Here is a 15,717-nt window from a genome sequence, read left to right on the forward strand (position 1 = left end):
CTGGAATCACTACAACCATTTTACTACTAGCCTGAGGATTAGCTAATTCCAAGGAGAGCAAAAATGAGCACAGGAAAGAATATAGGTTTTTACTGACACTGTCGAACTGTAATAATCGACCAACTCTGAAGCCTATTATATGAGAAGATAAAATTTCTTATTTCGTAAGCCATTTTGTATTAGGTTCTGCTGCTTGCAGCTGAAAACATACCAACTAAATACTTTTTTATGAAACATATCCCAGAACCAATCTTAGAAAAAAAGTTTGTTAATTCTACAAATGTATATTAGAAATTCAACATGAATTATACCATACTGAATGGCTCTGTTGTAACGTCAGAAAGTTAAAAAGAATAATACATATAAAAAAAAAATTCTAAAGCAATTTTTTTCTAGCACAAGCAATTCATTTTAATAAGGCCTTCTCCTAAACAATTTATAAACAAATTTTAAATTTTGATTCATGTCTGAATTTTTTTCTTAGGTTTAAAAATTAAAACTATAATAAAGATTACATAACCACATGCTCTAGATTTGCTGCCCTATACCCTTAGACAAAGGTAGACAATTAATCTGGCCCACAAACAGAACATCGCACAGGAAGTCCAAGGCTGGATAATAGTGGATGGTATACAACACAGAATAGACTCTGGCTTTCTATCGGTTCATATTCACAGGCCACAGGGAAGTTTTTATATTGACATGAGACAAAATGGTGTAATCTGCCAGCGTGGATCTAGCCTACTGCCTCTTTTATAAAAAATAAGACAAACTTCTTACTTCGTATGAACTTACAAATAGGCACGAGGAACAACAAATAGACTATATGTGGGCAAAAAATTTGGAAATTGATCTTATAAGGCTCAATGGCTGACCTTATCCTGTAATCCCAAGTCAAGTCCTACACATTCTAAATTTAATTAGTATAATAACACCTTGAGTAACTGAAATCTACATTTAGCCCAGTGCTGTGTAAAACCAGACTAACAAACTCTGAACAACTAACTTATCACTCACTTCTAATTCTTCAAAATTTTAAAAATGACTTTTAATCAAAACTGTAAATGTTTGCTAATAACATTAAATATTGCATTTTTTTCATTATTCCCTTTGTTAAAATATCTTTATAAGTTTAAAGGTCATATGTCAATAATAAATAATATCAACATTTTAAAACTTAAGTCACAAAATGAAGCTGGTTGGATCCACAGGCCTAAGTTTTAACAAAATATTTGGGCACTGGATGTTTATATTAAAAAAAAGATACAAAAGAAATACAATAGCTTGATCTCAAGAAGTTTTCTTGTTGGGGAGATAAATTATATTCACAAAATAATTAAATACCATAACATAAAACATGATTTTGTATCGAAATAATATACCATAGCCCTATATAATTAAAAAGTTCAATGCTACAATTTTTGGAGGGAAAAAAGAAGGGGGACTTGAGAAGGATCTCGATTTGAAGATGGATGTGGGATGGGCATAATCTCACACAAGCAGCATAAGCAAAAGGTGGAGATGAGAATAAGCTAAGTATATTCAGGAGACAGCAAGGAATTGGGCTAGGAAAAAAATGGAGGATTAGTAATTAAGTTGGAAGTGTAAGCTGATGCCATATTACTAAAGATTGCCAAATTTAAGAATATGACCTCTGCTTAAAAGAAAAGGAGAGCTGCTGATTATTCCTAACTATAGTGGTAAGACAATGAAAATAACACTTCAGTTAGAATTAACCTGATTGAAGAATTCAGGATAAACTTATGGGGGAGGGGGAAAAGAAATTAGAAACAAAGCAACCTGTTAGGAGGTACCAGTTAAGAATCTGGGCGTTAGTAGTCAGAAAGACCTGTTCTGCTACTTGCTAGCTGTGAAGCATTAAAAAAGTTACTAAACACATTTAAATCTCAGTTTCCTGTTTTTTTAAGGTTTAAATTTTTTAAGGTTGTTGTGTTGCTAAAAGTATAATACATATAAAAGCATTTAAGATAGTGCTTAGTCTATAATAATTATTTAACAAATGTTAGCAACTATTGCCTTCATTACAAATCATTTCAAATATCAGGTGCTGAGGAACTGGACAGGGCAACAAAAACAAAAAAGATAGGATGAGTTGGAATGACATTCCCATAGATTCATGAGATGTTGTAACTAAGAAAGACCCCAGAGAACTCTTCCAAAAGAAAAATGGCCCTAGTATAAATGTCAGGGATGAAGGTAAAAATAGCTCAAAGGTTTTGACTGCGAGAGTATCGAATGAGGTAGATTGGAATAATTATGTTATCAAAATGCTTTACAATACAAACTACAATGAATTGGGTACATACCATGTGCCAAACACTGTGCTAGTTATAGTACATCTACTCCCCAGAACGACTCTGAAAGTTAGGTATTAGTTCAAATTTACAAAAGAGAAAATAGATGCTCAGAGAGGTTAAGTACTAGCCATATAACCTTGGGCAGGGTAAGAAGCAAAACCAGGTTTGAAATTCATATCATTCTGTTTTCAAAGCCTGTGTTGTTTCTATTATTCTCAGTCTGTATCTCCCTTTAATATCAATAAAAATTATTTATCAGACATATTTGTAATTATTTTTCTACCTACCTTGTTAAATATGGTGACCATGAACATGTCCAATCTTTTCTACATTCTAAGAAAAATATAAAGGTATTCAGCATGAAAACAAAGAGAGTAAATTCAAAAAGCATTATGCAATGGAGAAGCACCATCCTTCTAATGAAACAGCTGAATATAATGTACTAAATGAAAGCAATGACTAATCTTTTTCAATAAGATGCAAAAAAAAAATTTGTATGGTTTTTACATCATTTGATTATATTAACACTGTCCTATATTACAGTATCATTAAAAACTGACACTTAGCTTATAAAATATCTTACCACAGAAAGGAAAAGCATTTATATAAGATGAACCCATCAAATTATAGCGGTATAAAGCATAATTCAACCACAGAAGTAGAATGCCTAATCTGCTACCAGTAAGGACCACACAGTGGCAGGTAACCTATTTCTTCATTTGTTTCTCAGCAGATATTTTCCTACCCATAGGACCAGTGTGCCAATTCTCCATCAGAATGCTACTTACTCTAAAACTTAACAAGATGAAAACACCAAGTATGCCAGAGAAAGTAAGTATATTTCCTGAAACAATCTTTTCATCTGACTTCAAAAAAGTCAGAAGATACTCTATTAAGTTAGCCATCAAAAAAACTCTGTAGTCAGGTAACCTCTAGACTACTAGTTCTCAAAGTATAGTCCAGAGACCCCTATGGGTCCCCAACAGGTCCAAAATTTTCATAGTATTATTAAGACATTATTTGCCTTTTGCACTCTCATTCTTTCACAACTGTATAGTGGAGTTTTTTTCTAGAGGCTTATGACCTGTGATATCTTAACAGACTGAATGCAAGAGCAGACATGGAAATTTCGATGTCTTCTATGAAGCTAGACATTAAAGATTAAAAAGCCAAACATTAAAGTTATTTGCAAAAACATGAAACGTCACTCTTCTCAATTTTTTGGTCTTTTGGAAAATAGTTTTTTTCCCATTAAAAAAAAGTTATATTAACATGTACTGCTTTATTTTCAAATGAATTAAATATTTTTTAAATTCCTCGATTTTATTCTAATGCAGTATATTTGAATAGATATAACTTAAACGGAAGGTCTTTCGGATCCTCGATAATTTTTAAGAGCATAAAAGGGGTACTGAGACCAAAAAAATTGAGAACCACTTTATAAACCATCCTATATTTATGTTTTACCAAACAATTAAAACATTTAATTTTCTAATTACTACTGAAGAGATGCTGTTGCCCTAAAGATAATTTCAGAAACTTGTCTTGAGAAGAACAAAGTCTATAATCTTAAAAATAAAAACAGTATACACTAATGAAAAAAATCATTTATTACATCTTCCTAAAATAAAAAACAACATCATCAGAATTAAAGTACGGGCTAATAGATAACTATGAGCTTTGGGCATGAGTTTATGATCAGGTGTGCACTGATAATCCTCCGATAGCTCCTATACCAAAGGCCGGGCTCTTTGAAAAGCCTATCCAGCAACTGTTTTCTATAGAATAGTCCCAATTCCAAAATCAGCAAAGGACTAACCAAGATGCTTATAAGCAGTTCTGTGTACCACAATCTTAACATTTCCAAAATAAAAAAGTTTTGTTTCATCTTAACAGTTCAGTATTTCTGATTAAGCCATCAATCTCCCATTTGGATCCAATCCTTACACTGGCAGTAAATTATAGCAGGTGTAGCAATCCGTGCAGTTACTAGAAACCTTCAGGATTCATGGCAATAGTTTTTGAGAAGGCTGGAGGAAAATACCTTTGAAAAATAGCTTTTGAGGCTGCTGGAAGCAGTAATAACAATTTTGCACTTGGTTCAGTCTAAAATTAAAAACTGTAATATTAATATTACAGTTAAAGACCCTAAGTCAACAATTGTCTAATTCAAAAGTTATTTAGCCCTAGGCTACTTCAATAGCCGAGTTAGCAGGTGACCAAGGGCCTTAGTAGGAAAGTACTTAAAGGCTAGAAAGAAATGGTTTTCCCTAAGTATTTATTAGTTGAACACATTTATGATATTGTCTACTACTTGCAAGATCCTGAGCAAACTAAAAAGCTCATAATCTGGTGGTAAGACAATTCCATAGGAGGAAGTATACATAAATAAATGCAATATATAAATTCAGAAGCTACTCTAGACAGAATGAAAGAAGTTCTATCTGAGAAGTATTAGAAGAGGGAGGGAAAGGAAAGAAGGATGTCTTCTAAGAAAAGGGATCAGAGAACATACATCCTGGTAAAGAAAGTCTCTAAGTTGGGCCCTAAACACACATAACATTTCAACAAGTAACCGCTGGGAGTGAAAGGCATCCCAGGAAGAGGAAGAAGTATACACTCAAAGAAGAGCCTGTACAAAATAGCTTCCATAGTACTTGTGATGGACTCGAACAGAAAATAGACTGGAAAATTAGGTTGGAAGCAAAAATAGAGGGACTTAACTATGGCAGGGTAAGCATTCTGGGGCTTTCTTCAGTAGGCGAAGGAAAGCCAATGGAAGGTTTTTAAAGTCATTGGAAGATTTACCATTGGAAGATAAATCAAATGATACTTTAACAATACTGCGGATTGGACAGAGTAAAAACAGGGAGAACAGTTAGTGAGGTATCATATTAGTCCAGGAAGAAAATAATAAGAGCTTGATCTGGGTTAGGAGCTAGGAAAAAGACAGAAACACGACATGCTGCAACCTCTTCACCGATAATTTACCTGGTTTAAACATTTCAAAAACTTAATTTAGTACACAAAACAAGGTTGGCATTCACATTTTTCCCATTAAAAACCATTCACTTCTTAGGCAATATTTCAGCATACTTAAGTGTGCTTCCTTTAAAAAAAAAAGTCAGAAATAACTAAGTATTCTACATTAAGACTACAAAATGGGTAATAACACATGCATATTCTCAATAGTCTGAACAGAATCTCAGTATGCAAAATTTCATTCAAGGATAAATATTTTAAACTTGAAAATTTATTTCCATGGAATACACAAAGTTTAGATCACAATTTTCTAAACAACCCTGTAAGACCCACCTAACTACATAATTAAAATAGTCAACTTTTCTTAAAATCTTTTTTGGACAACTCAACTCAGCTTGACCAATATTCTTCTGCTGGGCCCATATTTTTCAAACATTAGTGCCTTTTCTTCATTTTCTCCCCTCCTCCTCATTCACCTCTCCGCCCAACAAATTCCCTTTGTATGTCTGCAAGGCAAGATACTATATGATATACAGTATAACTCTAAGGCAGTTTGAATATATAATTCTTATAATAACAGAAATCTAGAATTATTAATTTCACTTTTTCTAAGAGAAGAACCAGTGATATACTAAATTTCCATTCACATGAATGACAAATGCATCTAATAGAAATGATGCTTTACCATTAGGAGGAAACAAAGGGGGAAAAACACACAATAGATGGGTGGCAAATCTTATAAACTTTGCGAAACACTGAAAAGCTGCATCTGAATTGCAGTCATAATTATAAAAGCACATAACAAAGGCTCCAAAATGAAGGGAAAAGAAAAAAATTCTAAGTGATCATTAAGAGTGAAAAAGGTTGATTCAATATTAGTATTAGTTTTTAATATCGCATCATTTAACTCTATGACTAATTGAAAAACACAAAGAGGATAATTCACTGTTCATGAGGACACAGGAAATAATTTCTACCTACATTCTAGAAGACAGTTATACTTCATTACATTTGCATGGGCTCCAATCCTTTCAAGCGTTTCCAAAAATACATAGGCTTATGATAACCGAGGTTCCCCAATGACATACAATTTATTCTGTAGGCTTAGGTACGGCACATTTTTAAAAGACATAATGAATTCATGCTCAACAAAAATAAGGAGTCATAAAGGCCCTCTACTTATTCAAAATCATTACATAAAGCACTGTCCATAATTGCAAACAGAGTTTGAAAATCTGACAGCTAATAATTATAAAATGGAGTAGACTTTAACGAAAATAAATTACCTAACTTTTCCATTTTCCCTTCCTTTTTCTTTACTACTAGATACACAAAATGTCTGTAAGGGTCTCAGACAAAGCTCTAAATAGTAGAAACAGTATATGTGCACTTTACATTATGTGTATTTGAACCTATCACATATATGTACACATCACATATATTCACACAAAAAGGATTCTTTTTTTACTGTAAGATTTGAAGTTACATTAAACCTAAACCCTATCTCAAATTAAATCACACAAATTAAATAATAAAATATTGCACGTATATCTCTCCAAGTGACTATATTCTGAAAAAAAAAACCTCAGACTAAGGCCATGACCGAATAAAAATGCCCAATCCCTGAAAATCACTACCCAGCATTTGGTTTCTGTAAGAGAAAAAAGATGGTCTTGAAATGAATAATCACATTGGTAAGCCAGTTTCAGAAGTTAACGAAGGTAAAACACAACGAACCAAATGAGACGAACGTATAAAATGACAAGCTTTAAAGAATTCCCGCAAAGGGAGACTGACTTCAAGACTGGGATATAAAACATCCTTTGCAGGTAGAAGAATCTTTCATTGAAAAGGGAAAAAAAGGGAAGGGGGACGACAAAAACCTGAACGACGCGCAAAGGAAAAGAAGTAAAAGAAATGGGTCTCTCCTCCCACCCCCACCCCGGTCCCCACCCCCACCCTCACCCTCGCAGGACAATAGGATCAGGGTCCTAACTGCAAACTTTAAACGTGTAAACCAAAAGCAGTTTTATGCAGCTCTAACTGCACATCTGCCCCTCATCCCAAATCTAGCGCACCCAGGAATAATTCTGCCCTGAAAACATAACTAAGGTCTTTAACACAAATCAGGCCCATCACAAGATTCTTTTTTTCTCCCAAGTACCTGGAGGATCCATTTCAATATAAAATATCAGTTCTGTCGAATAGGGCATCATCACCTCCCTCCAGTCTGCGTCATCGCGGTCCATACTCCACACCGTATTGTACATCGCGCTGTCAGGGGCAGGTCGTTAGGAAATATATAGAAAGCATATATTTTTTAATCTGATATTTAAAAATCTAAAAATATATATCTGTAAAAGTCCTACACGGAATGTACTTCGGGGTTTCCAACGGCCAGTACAAGTCCAGGCAACTACCAGGACGAGGACGGGGTCCTCCCCCTCTCTCTTCTACAGCGCCCAGTAAAATGCCCCCCGAACTTTCAACCTACGAGTTTTGCTCCTCAAAAAGATACAGAGAAGGTTGCAGGGGGCCCAGCCCCAAGGTGTTAAAAAGCGGCTTCCCAAAAATCCGTTCTACACAGTCGCTCTCCACAGAGAACAGCTCCCGGCACCTTCAAATCCTTCCGAGCAATCTACTTTTGTGTCCTTCGAAATAATGGGCGGGGGAGAAAGCACTGGGAGCAGGTGGGAAAGTGACAAAGAAAAGCATAAAAAGGGGGGTGGGTATTGCGTTCAAGTTTCGGGGTCCCACTGCTCTGCAGAGAGCGATCCCTTTAGGGACCGGGACTCGGGCTCCGTTCCGGCCGGGCTCGGAACCCAAGCTGCTGCAGCCTCGGGATTACGGCCCGTTGGAGAGTCCAGTTAGCCCTGCTCAGCTGGGCGCTCCCGCCGGGGTCCAAGAAGGCCTGACAGTGCCAGCTGCCCTCACGCTCTACCTAGACTCCAGTCACTAGAGTTTCATTTTAACGGCGCGGAAGGGTACACCCTCCTCCGCACCGACGCTCTCCTGCTCTCCCCGCTTCCCCGCTGAGGCGCTACCTAACCTCACCAGGCAGGGGATACAGCCAGTATCACCACTGCCCTTCCACTCTATACCTCCTTGGTGTACTGGGGACTCTGTCAGGTGCCTGCGAAAGTGTTCAGAAAACTGTCCTCCATCTCAGCTTTCAACTCTCCCCACCTCTCTCTAGGCCTCAGCTCCCTAATCATCCATCCTCTCTCCCCCAAGCCTCAATCACAATGGTATGGTCCAGGCGCTGGCTGCACTCCAGGAGTCTGTGCCGGGAGCACGCGAGCGGGGCGGGGAGGAAGAGAAGAGGGGAGGGAGGAGGAAAGAGAGGATAAAGTGGATGGTGATTGGCTGATCCCGGTTGCCCGAGCTGGAGCCTGCGTCCTTTGTCTGCCTTACTTCAGCGAAGGAGCGGGAGACGGCTGCGCGCCCCAAGCAGGCCAATCAGGAGCCAGCCGGCGCCGGCCGGTGAGACGGCGATTGGTCGGAACCCAGTTACTAAGCGGGACAAAGGCAGAAGGGGGAAAGAAAAGAAGAGGAAAAAAAAAGAAAGAAAGAAAGGAAGCGCAAACGGCGGTTACTGACAGGCTGGGCGAACGCTCCGGGGCTCAGGCTGCCCGGAGACAGGCGGGGCTCCCACTGAGGCTCGGTCCCCCCGAACAAGTGAGGAGGGGGAGGACGAGCTGGAGCGAGACACCTCTGCCCGGAGACTGGCCGCGGGGGAGGGGAGGCGTGGGGAGCGGACGGAGAGGGGCGCATGCTGTTACTTGGCGGGACACACTCTCTTCTGGTCCTTAGGAGGTCCCGGGGCAGATCCCTTCCCCACAGATCTCCTCACAGTGTGCTGCGACAGCCCTCCCCACCCCCCAGGAGAAGTTGTCAGAGCAGAGTCCCCATACCCACTTGCAAAACCGTTACCCATCAGTGAGATGTGTCCATGGCCCCTTGCAACGTTCCCCGGCTACTACTTGTGCCCAGTCTCGGCTTCTCCACGAGCAGTTAGGCAATTCTTGAGGCATTTCGCAGTTCCTCTGAGCTTCCCACCCAAGGACTTTTGAACCTTGGGTTCAAAAGGTAACTGCCCAAACCTGAAATTAAAAGTGGGAGGGCACCGCAGGCCAGCTGGAGTGCTCAAGCCAGAAAAAAATGGCTTGCAATTACAGTGCGTGTGTGATTTCTGAGATAAGTCACAGGTGTTGGAATCCCTAGCCAAAAGGGTTCTATTCCGTTTCCCTGACAGACCCTCTTCCACATACACCCAGTCCCTCCCCGCCAAGCTTAAAACTGTGATAGGCTTCAGAATGAAAGTGCTGCATATTTCCATGCATTTCAGAAACAGGTAATTAACTTGCTGGGGAACACTGAATAGCCAAACGCAGATTTGTACCTGTGTGGAGGTTGTGCCTGGAATTGCCATTCTGCAGACCCTACAATACAGTCTGGGGAGGCCAAAAACTGCTATTTCCTCTTTAGGCAGAAGCAACAAAGCACATTGTGTTTGGGTTGACAACCTAATTTAAACCCTAGCAAAACCTACCCCCGAGTAGCTCTGCTATATTGATTCCGCTTGTGGATGAGTTGCCATGTTTCAACCTCTGCCTTCCAAAGTGGTTCTGCCTTCCTTAAAGGTTCTATGAGTCGAGATAGTTCCTGGGAGCAGATGCTCAAATGTGTATAGTCGTGGATTAAAAAGAGCTAGGAATGAATGGACAAAGTTGAGCTGAGAAAACATCAAGATTCCTATATGCTTACCCTTTTACATCTCTGAAATCCAAATGTGATCAACTTTGGGGCAGGGTACATTGTTAATTTAAATGTCCTGAACTATTCCTCTAGGTAGAAGATGCTGGAAAATCAACTCTAATTTGTGGCTGGCTTCCCAGCAGTCTCTTTACTTCATATCTGGTAGCCAGAAGTGCTCACATTTGATAACTCAAAAGGCAGAACAATCAGTCAAGAGCAAGTTGGTTTATTTTTGTTCAGGGTTGTCCCTATGCATTCCCAAACAAAAGGAATGTGAAGAGAGAAAGTGTAGAAAAAATTATGGCTTTCAGATTTCCACAGCAGCTTTTGCCTAGACCACTTTTCATCATTTAGTGGTGGAGTTTCAATTTCTAATACACAGCAATTGCCCAGTCCTTTCCCACAGCTAAGGCTTTGAGAGATGTAGCGAAGAAGCTGCACAGTGTATATACTCTAGTGCTCAAGACTGTCACATAGAATAAAACTGATTCAACCTTGCCACCTAAATTTGCACTGACCCAACTTTCCAACAAATAGTTGAATAGGAGACCTCCAAAGAATAACAGTGATGCAAGAGACAATGATGAATCAAGGGGAAGCACACTTCCGATGGGCTTTGAACTAGTGCCCTGCCATGGTGGTAAGTGCCTGTCACATGATGCTGGCCTTACTTCTTTGAGCTGAGAAATAGAAGTGAGGTTCTGACTGCTTGTCATCAAACTGCCTCAGGCTCTTTGGCAGAGGTAGAGAATGTTAGCTCTGGTGTCCTGGACCATTTCCATCCTAGAGAATTATATTTGGCCTGGGTGTGGATTAAATTCAGCTCTAAGCACTCAAACTCCTGGGTCACAACCTGCTACTTTAGGGAGTTGTTTTATTCCCTTTGCCTCCCTCCTTTCTTTTAATTTAAAATAGCCTTTAATATATTACAAAATTTGTCTGCTTTCGGATTTAGGCAAGTTTCTTAGTTTATTGTGAAACACTGAGAATTAAAGAAATGTCACTTAAATACTTAAAATTAATAATACCTTTTTATAACTCCTTCACTTTTCACCCTGGTATGGTCTTGTATGAAACTGTTCAAATAGGTTTCATTTCTCCCTCTTTATTTCAGAGATGGATGAAATATTTCTTCTGTGCACTGAATATAGGGTATGATCTCAGAGCTCTCTGTGCCAGCAGAATCAGCCTGGAACTCAGCCAAAAGTTCTTCGTGATTAAAGGTGCCATCTGAGCACATAATATTTTTTAAAAAGCTTTGCAAAATGGAAACTTCTGTTTTTTTTTAAGGTCACTAACTTTAACCCCAGGACTGACTTTAGCCTCTAGGGAAGGATCACTGGCCTCAATCTCCCTTTTTTTTCTTCTCTCATTATCTTTCCTTGACCACTTGTCTTAAGGCCAAGTCCATGCAGCTAAATAAACTCAATAAATGGGATTCCAAGAAAACTCTACAAAAAACCAGTTGCAGATTTCAGGACCTCCCCAGCCACATGCCTTGTAACATGGGTATATATCGAGTTATGATGGAAAAGTTTGCCTGTAGAATGTAAAAAGAGCAATGCTAATGGATCTTCTAGAAAGATATCTCACTTGGGACTTGTCATCACTTGAGGTAGCAGTGTCTAAAAATCATGATTTTTCCATTTTTTTTAAGAATGGTATTTCTTTCACGTGGCATTTGCAATTTTTTACCTCTCCTCTACATTTTCTTTAGAACTTGAAAAACCATGATAGGGTTAATCATATCAGCCCAAGGCACTGAGAAATTATGACATTAGATGAATGAGTGATTTGTAGAAGTGGCATTCCTCCAGATGCTGCTAAATTCCTGGGCTTAAGGGCACTGTTTGAGGGCTTCCTCAGACTCACCAACACATGATGCAGATCTTCTCTGCCTCACTCTCCCCACTTTTGCTTCAAGGGGTCACAAAAAAAAGCAAGTCTCTTTCACTAGGCTGATACAGCCCTTCTTTTTGGTGTCTGCCCTTCCAGCAACACGAGGGCCACCTGGATGGTATATATGCTGCTGCTGCAAACTTCCCCTCCATCAAGGCAACAGCTTTCAGCTTGGCTCTCACCAGGAGAGAGCCAATGAGATCCAAGTGACAGGAACAATAGCCCAGGCTGTTTCACCAAGGTAGGGCACAAACAGGGCAGGCAGCTGGTGAGCTCTGTTACCTCATTTAATCTCCGTCACTCTGAGGAGGAGGATCATATTTTTATTCTTATTTTACAGATGAAGAAACTGAGACCCAGAGCAGTGAGGGGACTTGTTCAAAGTCACATAACTACTTAGGAGCAGAGCCAGGATTAGAGCCCCAAATCCCAATAGCCAGTTCAGTACCTTTCCTGCTACACTACACAGTTTCCCTCTCCTATTCATTCTTACTTAACAAATGTTCATTGATGCTTCTAAACATCGGAAATACAAAAACAAATAAGAGAGTGCCTAACATTGAGTCCAGAGCCCAGGGTGGGGGGGACAAAGGAATAAATAATTCCAGGCATGTGGTAAGTGTTGTAGTAAAGAAACCGACAAAATGCTATGTAAGCCCCAAAGACAGTGTTGATCTCTGCCCACATACAGGTGAATAAAAGCTTCCTACAGGAGGTGACATTTTGGCTACCCCAAACTTGTATGCACCTGTTCTAAATATGTGGTCTCTTCTCAGTTTCCCCCAATTCATGTGATTAGCTACAAGCCTGAAAATGTTTCATTGAAAGCTGACCCAAAGATCAGGTCACCAAAGAGTTCCTTATCTTTAATCAGACTGCAACAGTCTCCTCATCGTCTCCCTGCGTTGCCTCCTCCAGTCCAATTAGAGTGATGGCTCTAAATTAAAAATCCGAATGTACCACTCCTTTGCACAAAGCACGCTGTAATTACTTTGGCCTTTAGGAAAAATTTTAAGTCTCAGCCTGGCATTCAAAGCTTTGCTGATCTAGCCCCCCGCCTATCTCTCCAGTCTCTTACACAGTTCTTCCTCTCACTTGTAAGACTAGCTATTGAAGTACTACAATTCTCAGAACAGTAGAAAATTTCTCCTCTACACAACTGCACTATAAAGTGGCAAACTCCCACTTTTATGCATCTGATCTTACCGACCGTGCTCATGCAGCCCCCTGTGCTGGCTTCTGCACAGCCCTTGGCACACTATGTTCAGTGTCTGTTTCAGGGTCTATCTATCCCCCACTGCTCTTGGCATTCCTCATGAGTGGATAGGGTGCCCTGGAATTATCACTGCCCAGCATCAGGCCTGACCAGGGTGAGTAGCCAGTGAGTGTTCTTAGAGTGAATAAACAAAAATCGTAAGAAGAAACAACTCTCTGGGAAGGTTCCAGGGCAGTCTAAGTTCAGGTTACCCTGATGATATTTTCTGTAGGTCTTTAGTTGATGCCCATTTATTTAAAAGGACAAAAAGAAAAATTTTAAATTATACAGTTTTTGGTTACAGAACTGCAAGGGGCAGACAGTGATCCTTCTTTTCTGCCAGCTGCCTCTGGGGTCTTTAACCACAGACACTCAGTTCTGTTGCCCTTTTATTTTATCAGCTGTGAATTGTTTGCAAAATTCCAAGCAGCTTGTAGAATATTCAGGAAAACTCAGCAGCAAGAAGAGAAACTGGTTTCATTTTCCAGCCCAGCTCTGCACTTCTGAAATGTAACACACCAGAAAGGGCTTTAAAATACGCTTATTTCCTGTGGTCATTATTCCAATAGTTTAGAACAATTTGTAGTTCATGCCTCCTTTCTGGAATGTACAATAATCTCCTTGTAATTCCACAGGTCTCAAACCTAAAAACTGTCTTACATGTTTCATTGTTAGAGGGCTAAATCAGTCCAGTTCCTGTACTGGAAAATTTTGATTTAAAAAGTAAAAGTAAAAAAAAAAACTAATAGCATTTTTTTCTTTGCTTCTATGAACAATAAAATCATAAGCATTCTTTAGAAATATTTTATAAAATTTATGTATTAAAACAAAAACCCTCCTGCTGCATCTTCCCCAGACACCTCTGCGGGGGCGTCATCCTTGAAATCTGGGGAAATGTTGCATTTCCCCATTTGAGCAAGAAAAGTACAAGCATGAGATGTAAAAAGTCTGGTCATTTATGTCTTTAATTCTGAGAATTTGACTGAGAAATGATACACCCACAGTGACATTCTTTTAATTCAAGGGTAGAGACTACCTTGTGTTCTACTCAACTTATGCATCTTGTAAAAGAAGGACTCAATGAAGATCACTTTTATTCCCCAAACTTATTCAGGATTCTATTTCTCCCCTCTCAGTACCAACATGTGGAATTCTAAATTATGTAATGTTAGGGCTAAATAAAGGCAGGTAAGGTACTGGGAGTATATGTTCAAAAGCAATATGTTTTCATATCATAAACAAAAAATGCAATTGGTCATCACATATAAAATATATGATTGTTGCATTTAAAGTAGTTTTATTAAATGTTAAAGGTAGAAGGGAAGAATAGTCCAAAGACAAGCTCTTTCAGTTCAGTTCAAAGTGCTGAATTGATCTTGTGCTGAATGTTCAGTAAGATGCTATTTCTGTCCCATCATCTAGTAAGGAAGACTCATGTGAACAAGCAATGACAGTATCACTGGCCCCTGTGCTTTTAATATGGCTAATTCTCTCTGAGGCCATAAGATCAGGGCAAGATAGCACCCTTTTCTTACCCTCTTCATCTTTCCCTCCAACAGCGCTACTCTGTTTCTTAGCCTCTTCCTGACCTCTTTAAGTGAGGAATCTTAACCTCACACTCCTCCCTGATTCTGTTCTTGCAGTGTCAACTTCTGGCTGTGTTCCCTCAGCACAACCCAAATTTGTCCCTCGTCTTCTTCTTCAGGATAATGGAGGAATATCGCCTAGTACCTTACCCTGACATTGGGCCTTGTTGATTGTGTTTCTCTGAGTTCTCCCAGGACCCTGCAAACAAGAATCAGAGAATACTATACCCGTGAATTGCTCCCTCTTTGAAATCTCAATGTTAATAGATGACTCTCTTGGACCTTTCCCTTACTATTTTTTTTTCCTAACCATAGACATTGTGGGGAAATGATTACCATCTACTACCACTGTAGTGAGTTCAATAGTGGCCCCCCAAAAAGATATGTCCAAGTCCTAACCCCTAAAAGCTCTGAATGTGAACTTACCTGAGAAAAAGGTCTTGTGGATATAAATTAAAGATTTCAAGATGAGATATCCTGGACTTGGTGTGGGCCCTAGATCCAGTGACAGATGTTTTTATAGAGAAAGGCAGGGGAACATTTGAGAGACAGATACAGAGGGGAAGCAATGTGAAGACAGAGGCAGAAAGATTGAAGCGATGCATCACCAAGCCCAGGAATACCATGAATTGCCTACAACCACCAAAAGCTAGAGAGAAGCATGGAATAGATTCTCCCTCAGAGCCTCTAGAAAAAACTAATCCTGCCGACATCTTGATTTCAGACTTCTAGCTTCCAAAACCGTGAGAGAAAAAAATTCTGTTGCTTTAAGCCACCCAGTTTGTGGTAATTCATTATGGCAGCCCCAGGAAACTAATTTTTAAAAGACATTTTAATATCAAGTGTAGAGAGAATACAATTTCAAAATAAAGGACCATCCTTCCCAAGAAATGACTGTAAGTGACTTTAAACTAAATTT

At 39.3% G+C, this 15,717-nt stretch overlaps 1 protein-coding gene across 9 annotated transcripts in view; it reads right to left on the bottom strand.

Annotated features, from left to right (window-relative positions):
- Positions 1-9,366, bottom strand: part of PIK3R3 (phosphoinositide-3-kinase regulatory subunit 3) — a 67,874-nt gene extending 58,508 nt beyond the window's left edge. Inside the window, exons 1-2 of one of the 9 annotated variants that reach the window (XM_039884846.1) lie at positions 9,234-9,366; positions 7,465-7,574 (exon numbers count right to left, since the gene is read on the bottom strand). In XM_039884846.1, the coding sequence (XP_039740780.1) occupies positions 7,465-7,574; positions 9,234-9,334 (211 nt within the window). In that variant the 5' untranslated portion in view covers positions 9,335-9,366. Of the gene's footprint in view, positions 1-7,464; positions 7,575-7,669; positions 8,344-8,401; positions 8,531-9,218 lie in introns of those variants that run through there. The other 8 variants (XM_039884893.1, XM_039884902.1, XM_039884849.1 and 5 more) reach the window with 8 other exon arrangements.
- Between the last annotated feature and the right edge of the window lie 6,351 nt (positions 9,367-15,717).

Source organism: Pteropus medius, unplaced genomic scaffold (assembly GCF_902729225.1).
Source record: "Pteropus medius unplaced genomic scaffold, Ma_sr-lr_union100, whole genome shotgun sequence".
In the NCBI taxonomy this organism is placed as follows: domain Eukaryota; kingdom Metazoa; phylum Chordata; class Mammalia; order Chiroptera; family Pteropodidae; genus Pteropus; species Pteropus medius.